General features: G+C 36.6%; 2 protein-coding genes across 4 annotated transcripts in view; both read right to left on the reverse strand.

Moving 5' to 3' along the window:
* The window catches only part of LOC134559093 (LIM zinc-binding domain-containing Nebulette), a 252927-nt gene that overhangs the window by 78434 nt on the left and 157511 nt on the right, over positions 1 to 16982 (reverse strand). The gene's annotated exons all lie outside the window — the stretch shown is intronic.
* Positions 1 to 16982, reverse strand: part of LOC134559080 (nebulette-like) — a 102213-nt gene that overhangs the window by 41060 nt on the left and 44171 nt on the right. For both annotated transcript variants that reach the window (XM_063413553.1, XM_063413563.1), the window contains 6 exons: positions 14968 to 15011; positions 14337 to 14421; positions 13465 to 13537; positions 13297 to 13368; positions 6882 to 6986; positions 4643 to 4753 (listed from right to left, as the gene is read on the reverse strand). In XM_063413553.1, the coding sequence (XP_063269623.1) occupies positions 4643 to 4753; positions 6882 to 6986; positions 13297 to 13368; positions 13465 to 13537; positions 14337 to 14421; positions 14968 to 15010 (489 nt within the window). In that variant the 5' untranslated portion in view covers position 15011. The remainder of the gene's footprint in view (positions 1 to 4642; positions 4754 to 6881; positions 6987 to 13296; positions 13369 to 13464; positions 13538 to 14336; positions 14422 to 14967; positions 15012 to 16982) is intronic.

Raw genomic sequence — 16982 nt, forward strand, 5'->3', positions numbered from 1 at the left:
TGCTTTAACTTAATGTACCAATATTTCACTTGCTTTGCCATCTGTTCTTCCTATCTTTTCCTATTATTTTTATTAACTCACTGAAGTAGTCTTGATGCAATCCTAAGGTAGGAGGGGGTTCAATGGCTGTCTGGTTTGGGACAGTTTAGTGAAGAACTACTCCCAGATTTCTAAATCACTTCCAACTAAGCATAGAAAATATTTATTATTATTTCATCAATATTCTTAGAACCATTATTTTACAGTTATTATGCATATGTTTATTTCTCAGCTCATGTTGATTTTCAAGTTTTAGCTAAACTGAATTTCCCTTATCAAATCTACATATGAAACTACTCTACACAGAGATCAAGCATTATAGGTCACTGACATAACCTTTACCCTGTAGTGGTGCCATTTATTACCTTGAGAAATACAAGGCAATTATTTAAGTAGGTATGACTTCAGATTGAACCAATTTGTAAGTACTCATTTTTTATTTTTCTTCTCTCTTTTACACCAATGTGTCAATAGGAAGTTGCATTAAGGAAGGTTTTGTGCTCTTTTAATCTAGCTCTGGCTGACCCTCCTGTTTCAGCATACACTCAACACTATGACATTTTTATTTTTATATTCCCCTTTATAGTCAGTAAGATGTACTCTGAACTTAAAATCCACAAAGTAGGATTTTGTAGGAAGAAATGTTCAAGAACACCAAAAACATCACTTTAATCTCCATGTAGAGAATAGATTATCCAATGTATTTGTGTAAAACAGAATTATAGATGTCCAGAAGACTAATACTTGCCACTATAAAACAGAGGAAATCTTGAATATGACATTTCCTACCATTAAAAAACAAAAAACCTGAAAAATTACAGAAAACAGTTTGAAAACGTGTAATATGATTGGAAACAATGCAATAGACAACAAAATTTGTATTGTAGTTTAAAAAACCCTTTGAAACTTCCTCTGGAAGTTGAAAACATTGTTTAAGATTCTCTTGGCTCATCGCCTTTATAAAGAATCAGAAAATACTGTTCAACATTGCCTCTTTGAGATATTGCCCTGTGCAAAGTAGAAAATTAAACTGCCTTCAGTTTGCTTTAGATTATCCCTTTTAGATAAGAAGAAAAACAGTGCAATCTCTTCTTATGGCAAAAATAAAGGGATGAAAAAAGTGATGAAGTGCTTACTTTTTTCAACATTGTTTCTCCCCAAGCAATTTCAAATACCTTTATCATTGTTTGTGACACCTTATTAAAAAATTACTGTTTTACATAAGGAAGTATTCAGTATACTGATCTTCAGACAAGAAAAGTCTTGGCATAGAGCCAGCAATGATCAGAAATTTTCCTTCAGCAATATTTTCCACAAGAATCTTACAATTTCTCCAAAAACTTCCATTTCCTTTCAGAAGAATCAGAAAAAAGGCTCCCTGCCTAGACAGCTCTCATCAAATTTATTTTCTCACTGCAGAAAACATGGAAATTGGTGAGAGCTTTGTAGGCTGGTAAGGAGAGTGAAGTTATTCAGTGATGAGAGGGACTTCTCCTCTTTCTGGTTTACCCTGGGGACAACTATGACAAAACCAAGAGAGGGAGGCAAATCTGGCTGCTCACTCTCAAGAAAGGCATTTAGAAGGCCACAGTCAAATCTTCTGTGAAGAGGAAAAGAATTAAATTGATAAAAGCCACATAAGTATGTGAATCTCCTTTTTCATTTTCTGAAACATCTTTTTCCCATAAACAGCACTGAGTTGTTTTTTTGGTTTGGTTTGGTTTTGTTGGGGTTTGGTGGGTTTTTTTGGTTTTTTTTTTTTTTGGTCAGTTTTGGATAGATGTCATTCTCTGTGGCTTTTTATTTCCTTCTTCATGTCAGTTCTACATAAAACACAAAAAAGAGCAACCATGGGTTTCACGCAAAAACCAGCAGGCAGTATTGTTTCAGGCTTTCCTGAGTATCTTGAAGAATATGAGAATTGAGTGTGATTCAATACAGCCAACATGGGGAAGAGGTTCCACAGGAAGAGAACCAAGGTGTCGGGGTGCTGTACTCTCCATCAGAGCAAGATCTTTGTGTCAGCACTGGCACTGCATGGCAGGAGCCCTGAAGAAGGAGATCCTGGCTCTGCTGAATCTCTGAAAATTGCCACATGAGTTAAAGAATGCAAACCTCTGCAGCCTGCTGGCTCTGGAGAGGACAGTGGAGGGCAGCTGTAGGTGGGCTATAACTCCTTGACAAAAACAGGGAATTTCCCCTAGTTGTCTCCAAGTTCCTAAATCATGTGTATGATTTGAAATGGTGTATCAAATTACTAAACTGGGCTAGATATAGGTAGGCTGAAGACAGGGCTGGGGGGCAGCAGCAGCACTGCAGCCCCATTTCAGGAGCAAACTTTGCATCACAGGAGAGCCCATTTGCAGAGGACACACCTGTGCAAGGAGATCCTCTGGCAGAGGCACCCCAGCCTGTGCCAGCAGGCAGCACTGGGAAATTCAGGGGCTTTTTTTCTTCCACACCATGATCCTCTAGTCCCAATGCACCTGCTTGGCAGATGAGGCTGTGGATCCTGCCAAGAACACGGCACCGCAGAGCAAGAGTCCTGCTGGATCTGCCCACAGCAGAATTCCAGCCCAGCACTGCAGCCAAGAAGCATGGAAAGGGAGTCAAAGGTGTAAATTTGCTCTAATGTGAGTAGGGAGGACACATACTCATGATTTCCACATCTCAAGAAATCCGCATCTATTTTAAAATCAGGTTACTATCACTCAGAAACAGACTACAATTGTGTGTTTGCAGCAGCCTTTTTGGAGCAGAGCTGGTGCAATGACCATCTGGTGCTGTTCTCTCTCCTTCCTATGGCGTAGCTGTAGTCTCCTCCTGAAGTGATGACCTGTAAATTCACAATCCCAGCTAGACATATGCAGCAGAAACCCCTCTGCCATATCCTGACCCAGCTGAAATCTGAAATCCTTGTATTAGCTACTTAGGTACTGCAGTGATAGGCACAATATGGATTAGATTTGAATACTGTGGAGAAGATTTTTCACTAGAAAATCCCTTGAGATCTCTCTCAAAGTAGCATTAAATTCAGGTCCATTGCAGCAGTAACCACAAGTTGGAAAAATGTGTCAGCATATCCTTAAGTTTTATGGTATATTATGATTTATAATGCATCTCCTCCTAAGGGGATAGTATGAACTCTATGGGAAAAATTTCTGCTTAAATATAACTCACTCTATATGCATATTTTTTTCTCTAGAACTGTTGGATGATTGAGAAAACGTTCAAAAACTACCAAATAAAAATGTCAGTCTTTTTCTTAAAAGGGTTCTTTTGATGAACCAACAGTTTCATTTTTAGTTTCAGTTACTTATCTTTTCTGCCACATCACCAATATTAATTAACCTCATTTGTGTAAACTAATGTAGAATGTAATAATTTGGAATTAATTTGGGAGTAAATCTGTGGGAAAATAGTTAACTAATGTTTTATAAATCAAGCTAATGGTTTAAAAATGTTATACAAGTTTAATTCCCAATTTATTATTACTGTAATTCCTCTAATCACTCACTTTACAATGAAATGTCACATTAATGTCATTTCAGCTACTGTGGTGTTTTAACTTGTGTATATATGTTCCTTTTCAAACTCTGAAAACTAAAATATGTGCTATTATATTTGCTTAATATAGCTGTGATTAACATAATGCTTTATATCAAAACATTTCTCCACAAGCTGTCCTGAGATTTTAGTCCTTTCTTCTTTTATGAATATTTTCCTTTGTCTGAAAAAGTATCACTACATTACAAGAATGCATATTGAGATACAATCAATATTATGGATTTAGAAGCGTGTTCCCTTCACACACTGGCAGCATTGAACTATGTGTAGTTGATATCTTTAAGAGAGGAGAAAGCAAAAACAAGAAAACCATGGAAATGCTTGGTGGACAGAAAGCCATGACCATCTATCCAACGTAATTCTCATGAGTACCAATGAAAATCTATAACCTCATTCATATTACACATCCTTAATATTCACAATTCCACTGAGGCCAGTGGAAGTTAAGGGTCACCTGCCTACTCTTAGGGGATTATATTTTTGAGTCCTTGAAGGCAACTTTTTACTGGCTTGTTTACAAGCTTTACACTATCTTCAATATACTTGATTTCATAGTTTAATTCTGTAAAATTTGTAGTAAGTAGTAGCATGCAGACCATCAGAAACATATTTACTGCTACCACTAAGCACCTTTAAAAGTCATTAAAGCAGGGTTTTTTTCTTTTGCCTTCAGCATCAAACATTTTATACAGCTAATACAACACCCAACTGGAAAAAGTTATGTAAGATTCATCCATTCTAGAAGGACTGTGCAATGTTACTGATTTTAATAATTCATTATTACATTCATGCATTTCATTGGATTGATGAATGTACTACCAGCTTTTAAATGCATATTTAATAAACATACAAAAATTGTTAACATTTTAAAAATTAGTAGTTTTTGAAGTTAAGAAGTTATGGTGATGAACTTTGGATGATAAGCTCACCCAAATAAATCAAGCAATCAATTGTCCCCTCAAATATTTTGTTCAAAGTGTACTTATTCTGACACACAATTAATCTAAAAATCACTTTTGCAATTCTTAAGTTGTACCTTGCTCTGAAGGTGCATTAATTCTTTTGCAAACACACTGTCAATTGTGGCTGGCATCTGCTGATAAAGAGAGTTGGAAAGGTCTTTCTTAGCAGCTCCTTTGTATTTCACCTAGAGGGCAGAAAAAGGTGACACAGAATGCAAAAATGAAGATACAGTAAACATTCTTCTTATTTTTTCTAGTAAGTAAAATGGCATAGACCAGAATTGGAAAATCTTAATGCTGTCATTAACTATCAAGGAAAAACATCTTTAAATAATATTTTATGGGGATGTGTCTAATCCACAAAGCAATGCAAAATATCTCCTAATTAAATTCAATAATTTTGGTGGCAATATAAAATAAAATAGGCAAGGCAGTTTTTTCTATCCTTTTTCAGATCATTCTCAAATCCAAAAATTACTTTTCTTCTTTCTCTTTTCCAGAGTCCAGAACAATGGGAGCAAATGAGAGGACAACCATATTTTACCAACTAATAAATAGCAGCAATTAAATGTAGCTAGAAAGGAGAGGAACATTAAAGTTAGCATGTCTGCCATCATTTCTATCTCATCTTTTCATATTTCAGTCTCTCATTTTTAAAGTACATTTTATTTATCCTGTGTTTCCTCCATTACTCAGTATTGGTGGTTCCTCACAAAGGGGTTTGACAAGAGATATGAGAATAATAGCTCAAAATATGTGAGGTTTTTTTCCAAATTCATAAAACAATTAATGGCAAGACTGCTGTGAAAGTAATCATAAATACCAAAATTATTTTCAATTATACTGTCTGATGTCACTTATTTACTGTGAAATATACGGTTCTTCATTAGAGGCTAATTCCTCAAATATATTATATGAATATATATCAATAATTTGCTGTAACATTTGTTGCTGTTCCCCAAAACAGAGGGCTCTTTTCTGCTGCAATGGCCATGCTGTTAAGAGTGTCAGTGTCCAAGATTTGCAAATACAGGTTATGGGACACTAGAGGTCAGTAATTTACAAGATAAACCATCCATCATATCACTGGCTTCAGGTAATGCTGCAATAAACAGGCAGAGTGCTGAGAAGTGTGGAAATATCAAACCTAAAAGTTTAAAATTTTAGAGTATTTTTATATCTCTACCTCTTTGATTAATAATTAGCAGCAGATTGTCTGGAATCAGAGAGACAGATTAGATAAATACTCTCTGTATACTGTATTTTTGTAGACTACAATAGTCTGTCTCATAAAGTGCAATTACATCAGATTTACTTCCCTTGGGACATGCCACTCCTTGTCAGAAAACAGGAAGATAAGTACAAGAAAAGTATTTATTAGATGCATTTATACTGAAAGCCACACAGAAAATTGTTGTGTATCAGAAGGAGAATTAGAATGTATATGAGTTATGTAACCTCAGACTGCAATATTGGGACTTTTTTTATTATAATCATAAAGGTGGCACTAAAAATGAGGTACCAAATTTTAAATTTTTTAAAGGGCCATAGTGACAGAAAGATCACTCAGAACCAGCAATTCCTAAGCAGAGCACTCTCTCTCAGGTGAAACTTCTGCTGCTGCTCTTACCTGTGGAAAATAATCAGTCAGAGATGCAATCCTACAGCCCCTCGTACCTGGGACATGAAGAGCTGGCAGTAAATGCTGCTCTGACACTTTGGAAGCTGTTAGATCTTTCTCTGGCACCACAGCTGTGTGTGTGTGCACGTCACAGGTATGCAGTGAGATTAGAGAGATAGAGAGACAGACAGACAGACAGACATGCATGCATACAACTGCTCAGGCAACCCACGGATGGCATTGACCTGATGGCTGCCCCAGGCCTCTTGCTGAAGGAGGACAGGGATGATTTTCCTTGTCTCTCCTTCTGTTTGATATCAGACTGTGAAATCTCCACACCAGGGAAATTTTGCCCAGGTCTAATTTGCAAACCTCATCACTGCAGAAAAAGTAACATTCTTTTCCTATTCCTCAGTTTATCCACACATAAAATGGGTTTGCTAGGACTGGCTCAGAACCATTAATAAAGTATTTTCAAATCCCAAAATAGAAGTGTCATGTAATTCCAAATTATTATTATTATTCACATTACAGTATACCCTAATTACAGCCTTTTAAGTCACTTCAGCTTTAAACAGAAGTATTATTTGAAATAAGCCATCCTTTCCCTACTAAAAATCACAGTATTCAACTGAAAGAGTTTTTAGGAAGGATAAGAAGCCAAGGAAATTCTTCAGTCTTTTAGATCTTACCTCAGAAATAAAAGCACCAAGGCTTTTCACATGTTTTAGCTGCGGGGTGTCAGGTACAAATATGCACTTGCCTTTAGATTTTTTAAACTCTTCTTTATAGTGTATCTACAAAGAGGAGAAAAGAAAGTTTAATTGTTCTTAAAAACACACAGAGAGAAAAGAAAACATTGATTATTTTTATTTATATTTTTTAAATTATTTCTATTTTACGTTATTCATGGATACAATGCCAGACGGCTTGCAAATACCTCTGGCTGGATCAAATTAAACCATAAAGGGAAGCTGGCAGTTCTCACACACATTACCAGGGCTATGTAAAAGTCACAGAACTCTTTAATAATATAGATGAAAAAGACAGGATTTTTCTCTACATCTAGAGCACATTTTCACTACTGTTACAGATAGTTTAGTATCTCTAAAGAAAGAAGAATCGAATAATTGATCTCCTTGATCCTTGATCTCAAAGATGAAAATTGTTTAACTTCTAACACAGATCTAGCAAGCACAGAATCTGTATAATATCATCAAATGCCCCTTTATGAATCCAAGAGTTACATGAATAAATTCAGGCGGCCACTGCCAAACCATTGACTACAAAGCACCCAACAGTCATGACATTCAAGTAATAACAGAATTTCTTTAAGACCAAGCAAATTTTAAATTGAGGCATTTTTTAAAATGTATATGCACATAGGAAACCATGGGAAAAAAACATGAGAACACTATGACATATTTAGCAAAAAAAAAAAAAAAAAGAAACACAATATTTTTTTAAAACAATTAACATTTTTCTTTCAATGAGGCAAACAGTATGGGCAGGTATAATAATCAGATGTGTGTTGCTGAAGTCAGTTTTTGTTTCTCTTAGTGAGACTGCAAGAAGGATAAAATCTATGGACATGGTTAATGTGTAGGAACGTTCATTGTGTATGAACTGTGTGAAAAAAGATGGTGAATTACGATGAGATGGACTAAGTTTTAAAGGCAGACACTTTACATGGATAGCCTGAGATGCTTTCAGTGACATTTCTTTCTTTGTACAGAGAATTGTTTAGATCAATGCAAATTGAATTATTTAGTACTAAGCTTTCATGGTTATTATCTGCTACCATTTCTCTAACCTCATTTTCACATTCTGCATAACAGCAGCTTGATTTTATGCACTCTAGACTTGCTGACAAGCACTGACAGAAGCAATATGATCTGCATCTGAGCATTACAGAAATATGCAGCCTTAATATCCTCTTTCTCTGAATCCTTAATGGATATCACAAGTTCTAGTCTACACTCCCCTACAGGGACTTGGAAAACTTAAGAGAAGGATGGCAGAAGCTTACACAGAATCAGCTCCTGTGCTTTCTAAGGCAAAGTTTGTGTCTACTGAAAAATGGATTAGGTAATGCCAAAGTCATTGCTAACTCATGACTACTTAATCCTCACACAGGAAACACTTTTGGTTGATATTCAGCTCATTCAGATTTGGACTACTGAAAGAATCTACATGTAATTTCCAAATCACATCAACTGCTTTTGTGGATTACAGTCTATTAAAAACCCTTTTGCTGAACAATGGATGTAACATTACTGTGTCATGGCTTTGCTCAGGGACTCACAAAGCCAATGGTTCATGTAACCTCTGTGGGACATCATTATCCCAGGTAATCACAGAGCAACACCAAAAAAAAAGGCATTTTTATGGTAAATATGAGCAGGCACTTACTGTTAAACCTGCACACATGCATGGGAAGTTTACAGAGCTGACTGTCTACTGGGTGAGTTTGATGGCATTCCCAATAGAAATTCCAGCAAAGCTGTGACTCTGGCAAAGGAGACAGAGTCTTGCTGCTCACAACTTAGATAAATCACCCACAGACATCTGAAAGCTGACTGAAATTATATCCATTTTAATTACAGAGCAATAACAAAAGCTTCCTAAGGTGTCTCTTAACTGGGGGGAATGACAGAACATGACTAGAAGAAACAACGCTGTTCTGCTGTAGAAGTCATGCTTTCAAAAGAATTGAAAGCAGTAAATGACTAATGCCACCTCCTTAATCCTTTATTATTCACATTTGTTAGTAACTCATAGAAGCCACAAAACACGCTCAGACTCAAATATGCAATTTAGAGAGAGCATATAAGAAAATGTTTGGTCAAATTCTGATCCAACAAACTCCAGTACTTGTGCTACAGTATTGTCCACATTGCTCGGAATCAGAAAGAGGGAAGATGAAATGGGACAAGTACGATGAAGTCATGACACCTGCAGTTATAAAACACATTCAGTGTAAACAATGCAAGGAAGGTGTTCAGGAGGTTGACTATGATTGAACATAACCAATAGCTGGAATGAACAGGCAGGAAAGCTAATATTCCTCTTCAAAGTCTGAAATTAAAAATCCAGATGTGTGAATCACTGAATAGGAAATTTTGCCTGCAAGTGGCTTACCCCTCACCACAAAATACGCTGTTTAGGTTGAGCAGATCTGGTAAGCCTCGTGAAAAAAAAAAAGAGGAAAAATTTGCAAATGATGGCCTGGAGCCACTGCTCTTTTAATATATTTCTGAAGTTCAATAGCTCACTAAAGGCCCAATTTTTCATAGTTCTTTCCAGATCCTTTTCTTCTCCCTGACTTGTCGTAAAACTAACTCTGGCCGCAGCACAACTAACCAGTAAAGCGGATTAAAATTCCTAGACAACCACCAAAATAGTAAGCTTCAAGCTGCATTTTTTTCTTAATGGATATTATATGGGAAGATCAACTTTATAAAACAAGGGCATCCAGCCTTTAAGCCAAAGCTTCCTGGTTCACCAAGAAGATTCATCTCGCCCATGGCCAGTTCCATCAGCCTTTTTCAGGGAAAAGCACAGAAGGGAGACTGGGGGCTAAGGGAAAGACTCCAATGGTAACAGCATAATCCAAGCAGCCACTGTTCCTTTTATTCAGGGACACATACTCCTCTGACTTTAATATGAATACACTTAAAAAACTATTCTTAATAATCTTAACATCAATGGTGTAACCATGTCAACAGTCATTTTGCCAAGATCCATTGTAGAACTGTATCTAAAATATCCATTTATGTTTAGAAAAACAACAAAAATGTCTGAACCTTCTTACCTAGCTTTTATGCTAGAACAAAAGGGAACTTCCTTGCACTCAGGATTCACTTTCCAAACCTACATTTCTGAATTTATAATCTCTTATAGGACTAAGGACTGTGTCAGACCACAGATCCATCTAATACAGAATCCTTTCTCTGTGTCCATAGGAACCTAGAGAAACCAAGAGAAAATGGCAGGCATATAGTATTATTACTAAAATACAAAGCATTTTAGTATTCTCCAGCAATTTCAAACTCAAGGCCCTCTTGATTTAGAGGCTATGACTAGTAATGATGAGTCCAGGGGAACAGCTGCACCCAGAATTAGGTTGTCAAAATCCTATTAATTTGACACGGTGTTTCCTCTATTGGCTCTAGGTCTTTTTGAGCTTTGCTTTATTACAGAGACATCCTAAAGCAAAGTTGGACTCTGTGCAACAACTGATAGATGGCAAGCAGTCCTATTTTTTGCTTTAGAGGAAAAGAAGTACTGGTACCACTCATTACCAAAATTCAGCAGAATCTTTAGAAGGTGGTGTCTGCCATTCTACCAAAAAGGATTATGATAGTCTGGTCAATCACCTTCTGTAATTGTTCCCATCTCTGCTTATAACAGTACTGACAACATTACACCACATAATCAAAACAAAGAGATGAAAATACACTACAAGCAAATGGACAAGCTCAATTTCAATGTGGAAGAGAAACGGCCTGAAGAGGAAGGCAATTCATGTAAATCAAACACACATAACAGTTTTGAAAACATCTGTGGAATAAAATTTCACAATAGAGGGAGATTAAATGGAATGACTGTCAAGAGAAACAATCCAGGGGGTATTACAGCCACAGAACAAACATCTGCCAACCTCGAACGAAATTGGGGATTTTCTCAAGAACTGGAGCACACAAACACTTCACAACTTCCCCCATGTACAGCCCAAGGCTGGCAATTACAGATTCACCAAGGGCTGCCAGGGTAACACTCTTTCAAAACCATACTGCCAAATTAAAATCAGCCTGCAAAGAATGCATGGCAAGCATAATACAACCCCAGTATCTCAGGCATGTGCACTCCTGGCTCTGCATTCTGATGGAGGATTTGTGCTGACAGCTCCACCATCAGAAAAGGACAATCACCCAGTCTCGTGGTCAGCAAGGACACAGGCTGCTCCCCCAAGGTCATCTGAGGGGCAAGCTGCAAGTGCCATAAAACCACTGCACAAACAAAATGTACACCAATCATAAATCCACACAAGTAGTAGTATGTGCAAAAGTTCATGCTAAGAAGGATAAGGAATATATTAAAAGTTCTGAATGCCAATATGTCAAAAATTGAAGGTAAGAATGCAAATTCCTTGCAATTTATTGGTCTCCACAATGAAATGTGCAGAGGTGAGGAATTTATATCCAGGCACAAAGGACTTCACTGGTCATAAGAAATTCCATTATAGCAAAAAATTCTGGGAAACAAAATTCATATTCTATGTATATTCCATTCAAGCCAATGAAGAAAAACCTACTGAATTCATCTGAGGCTGAATAAAGCTCCAAAGCTGGATATTATTTTTAAACACAGAACCTCTTTTTTGAAATTAGATTGGTCTGGACCATTATATATTGTTCTTGCTTTGAAAGCATTAATAACACTTTACCATTATGCCTGACATATCTTAAGGAAAATCTAACACACTTGCAGGCTAAAGGCATCACAAGTTTTCAGCAAAAGCCCATATCCCTGAACCATTACAAGCCATAGAAGCCTGGCTTAACTTAGCTATTTACCTTAGCTCTCAAGTCGCTGCAGAAAATGCAAGAAAATACAGCAATTCCATTTATCCATTAATTAAGAGATACAGCCAACATTACTCCTAAGGGGTATACATCAGAGTAATAATTCCTTTTCAGTTAAAGAAATATTTCTTCAGCATTTTTCAAGAAGTTTTTGTCTTTAAGAAAAGTGACCATGTGTAGAAAGAAGCTGCATGGATGCACTAAATATATATTGGGTCATATAAGTGCTTCAGGTCCATTTTGATTTTTGCCTTTACATGAGTTGACAGGCACTTAATGCACCATATGCCCTTTTTTCCCAAAGAAAGCATGTATATCCCTATTAGTAAAAATATTATTAATCTCCACTACTTCCTTAAGTGTGTTGAGTTTACAAAGGTGTCACCTTGGTAGCTTCTCTTAAGGATCTATCCAATTTTCAGGATCTTTCTGTGAAAATTGAAGTAGGCGGTGTATGGGCAAGAGGAAAATTTGACCTTGACAAGTCACACTTTCAAGCCAGCACTGCAACACTTTACAGATCCCAGATACTGTTCTTCTGAGTTAACTATTCTTTTCTGATACACAACCCCTAAAAATGTATACCTAAAATGTAGATTCTGTATGTTCCCATTAAATCAACAACCCGCACCTAAATATTGGCTGACAACACAACGTGAGCCAGACACCATTTTTTGGTCTCTTTAGAACATTTGTTGAAGCAAGTCACTCTCTTCTCAGAAAGGTCTCCTCCCCTGCCAGCCAGCTTTCTCACAGGAAAAATGTCGCTCTTTACACCCATGCACCCATGAAGGGGCAAAGTTACTTTTCAGACACACTGTCCCAGAGAGAAAAAAAAATAAATTTCCATCAGGGTAAATCTCATCCTGTTATATTGAAGCAATCAGATCTACTCCAGTTTAAAATGTCTTGGACCTGATCTATGATGCTTATATAACTTTTATATAAATGATCCACTGATACAGTTTCAAAAATCTATAGTAACTAAATCAAGAATTAGTTAGCTAAATATTTTTAAACATATTCTAGCATTTCAGTGGATTTGTCCTACAAGCATAGTCAACAAAAATATGCTGAGCAGTTTTTGACAGCACAGAACAAAAGATAACATTAATAATTATCTTTTCTTTTTAATTTCCCTCCTTACAGCTACATATACTGGAACACAGTTTTGTTCAAACCAATTAAACTGTACAGGACTAGGCTACAACCAGAAATAATACCATGCTTTCTTGATGAAAGTAGCCAAGGTGTTCTCATGGCACCCTCTGCCTGAGATCCACATTTTGAAACTCTCCTTTCTAGGGCCTATGCTTCATGCCATCCAAGTGCCCTGAAAAGCTCATTCTTCTGTGGCCAATAAGTCACAGTACAAGATTAATATGTGCTTTTCTATTATTTGAGCCTTGGATGGGCACATGCTACACTGTACATATTTGAGAGAATAAGTATGATAAATATAAATGCATTTGAAAAAAGAAATGCAAGTATGAGTATGCAAATAGTCACCATCACTTACATCACTTATTAATTCACTGCATTTTCGGGCCAGTTCCATATTTCTGTCCTCAATAACAGGATTGAGGAAGATCTGAAAGAGAATGGCAATCATTACAAGTTTATTGCCCTGAAGAGTAAAAAATGGAAGAAAATAAGTACATTGCAAAACTACTGGGGTTTAACTCACCTTTTCTTCTTCTTCCCACTCCTCATTTTCATCCTCCCTGAGATCCTGGATGGCAGACACTCGCATTTTAATACTTTGCGGGAAACAATGAAAACTCTTAAAAGGTTCAGGGCTGCAGGAAACAGCTCAGACCCTCCAGCATGCCTGGAATCAATGCTCCATTTGTGTCCTCCACTGCACTTAACCCTACCACGGCTCCTTCCTTATTTAGGCAGCACTTGACAGTCTTTATCTGAACAATTCAGAGTGAGTGAACTGAAAGGCATTGCAGATGGCCTTGCTGGCTATCACTCACAGCAGAGCTAATGCTTTCTTACTGATAAAATATAATTAAATGACCTATCCCCAGAAACCGTTTTTAAATTTACTATGAACACAATTAAAATACCATGATGTAGTCAACTGGTAACATAAGTAATTTAGTAAAATTAACTAGTAAAATTAGTAAATTAATTAGTAAAATTAATTAGTAAAATTAATTAGTAAAATTAGGATTAAAAGGGGAACATTGACTCTAACTTTATGGGAAAACCGCCTAATTGTAAGACTCAAGGCATAAAAGTGACTCCAAAATCAGCTATCACAAAACTTTATTTTACTGTCCCAATAATAATGCATCTTGTTTTAAAAAGCACATTATTCTCATTTTCCAGTAGATGTAACTGCTAATATATTTTTTCAGAATTACTTATTTTCCACAAAACTCTCAGAATTCCCTAAATGCTTCCCATAATCATGTCAGCTGCAGGTTAAATCTGTGTATACATAGATACAAACAAGACAGTATTACAAGTATACATGGCTATGCATCCACACAAACGTGTGCTCCTTCACTGTTACAAACTGGCATGATCTGTAGTCTAAAAACCAACCTTTCCAGTCTGAAGTCACTGATTCCAGCTGCAATGAAACTGAAAGAGATCCTTCTGATCATGGGTGTAGTGTCAGTGTTTACTTCTGTAAAACAAGCAAGAAACCATTACAAGAAGGTATTACAGTTGGAGAAACCAGCATATTAATATAATTTTTCTTTCTAAACTGTAGCTTGTATATTTGTCATTTTGTAGAGGTCATGATTTTGAACTTCATCTAGCAAAGTCATTCACCACTACACAGCTTTGCAATCAGGCAAAGATACACGGAACACGTACTCCTAAAAACGACTTCTTAAAGAATTTTAAGTACATGTGCCCAAAAACAAAGTCCTTAGAGTTCCTTTAAAAACAAAGATTTCCTTAGAAAAAGAAACATATCAAAGATGAGGAGTAAAACAGCATTTGATTTAGTTAAGGTCTAAAACTTTGAAAAATTAAGTATTAAGAACAAAGGCAGGAACTGCTTTTAGCCTAAACCAAGAAGAGAACACTTTATACATTAATAGTACAGAAAGCTTCAAGACTTTCCATCCTCAAGTATAAGCTCCATAAGTTCAGATTTGAACTTTCAGCATTGCTGAAGTTCTGATTTAAACCTAGAAGTCCAGTTTGCATAGGTGATAATTACCTGTGATAAATGCTGACTGCTTCTGGAGTTCAGGACGCCTCATCCTGGTGGAAATAAATGGTTTAGTCTTGTGAGTATTCACAGTAACAGGCCTTTTTTGAGGATTATGGCTACAGCAAATATATTCCTAAGCAACAGACTAATGTATGATCTTAAGGACCACACGGTAAGGAGACAGAGTGCCTCTAAAAGTGTCAGACAAAAATGTAGCACTAAGGCTTCACTTTGGGATTTTTGTGATAACATTGCCAATGCTACATTCTTTCAGTGCAGTTCATTTCCTTTTCCTTCCTACAATTAATAATTTTTTTAAGTGGAGACACTGAAAAATATTTAAGAGCATAGAGAAAAGGTATTAGTATCTGCAAAGCTTGCTGAACATAGGGAAATCTTTTGCTATTTTTTGCACTGGAAAGCAAATACAGTCAAAATTACAACACCAAAGCTGTTCGTGTTTTGGAGCAAAAGTAAGGTGTTTGGGGTTTTAACATGCTTTTAACATTACATCTGGTGTGTTTTCAGCAGCTGGACAGACCAAAACTTACATATTAATTCTGGTTTTCCTGCAATGGCTTCTGCACAATCAAAATCTGCAAGATCATTTTGGGTCAGCCATGATCAGGTAGTTGGACTACACAGGCAGCGGAAGTCCCTTCCAATGGAACTATTCTACTCCATTCTGTTCTTAGTAGTATTTTATTCTACTATCTGTAACAGCTTTGATACTATTCATTTTTTCTCATTTTTGCATGATCTGAATCAGGCATAACTAAGTATTCAAATACCCTGTGTCCCATGTAACTTCCATAATACTAGAATTACAAGACAGCTGCTATAACTCATCACATTAAAGAAAAATATATTACTATGCCCAAAGGGAGTAAGGGAAGAAAATCACAGAATCAACTAACCATACACAAGTTATTCAACATTCCACTTCTCACATAACAGATGCAACAAGATACTATATGACACAGAAACCCATCTCACTTCTTTTCACCCTCCTCAAAACGATGAATACTATCAGAAAACATTCACCGTGCAATAAAGCAAGCCTGCAAATTTAATATATCCAGATATAATTCAGGGAAGAATTTGTTAGGACCATGTAGAGTTGCATGGTTTAGAAGTGCACTACAATTCTATTAGCAGCCTGCAAGTGAAGAAGAATCACAGAAAGGCTTGGGTGGGAAGGGACTGTAAAGATAATCCAGTTCCAACACCCCTGCCTTGGGCAAAGGTGCCACCCACCAGATCAGACTGCTCAGGGCCCCATTCAGCCTGGCCTTGCTCAAGTGGCCTTGGACACTCACAGGCAAGGGAAAGAAGCTTTAGCTACTTCTGTAGGAGGCAATAAATAATCTAGAGTCTGCAGGAACATTTGGCATTGCAAACGTGTATGTACATTTCCAATATTTTTAAAATTACTATAAAAATACCAAATCTAATCCGAATAAAGATCTAGTTAAAATGCTGAGCTTTTGCATCCCCAAAATAATTATGTTTGAGTACGTTGTACTAAAACTTACTTTTTGCCTAAAAACCTGCAATTTTACCAAAACCCTCAAACTGACACTTCTAAATCATTTTCCACTATATATGAGGGAATAATCCATAATCTTTTGTTCTGGCACGAAACAGCACAGAATAACCAAAATCCAATTGCACAGAATATTCAGAAAACACTGTAATGGAGTGCTAAGCTGTGTATCCACAATATTTATATGCACACAGGGCATGGCAAAATTAATTTTTTTTTTTGTTTATAGATACCTTAAAATGTGTACAGAGGGGTTCTTCATGGAAGTATCAAACAGGAACTAATTGAAATTTTGTAAGAAAATGCTGCATAGCTTCCCATTTCTACTTCCACACACCTCCAAGGACATTTCACATCTGAGTTCAGGCACAATTTTAGCCTACACTGTTTACAGAATCACTGTACCTGCAATACACAACTTTTACTCATGCTATGAAAGGAGACATTTCAGTCTCCCAACACTCAGAGCCATCAT

This window comes from Prinia subflava, chromosome 1 (genome assembly GCF_021018805.1).
Source record: "Prinia subflava isolate CZ2003 ecotype Zambia chromosome 1, Cam_Psub_1.2, whole genome shotgun sequence".
Taxonomy (NCBI): Eukaryota; Metazoa; Chordata; class Aves; order Passeriformes; family Cisticolidae; genus Prinia; species Prinia subflava.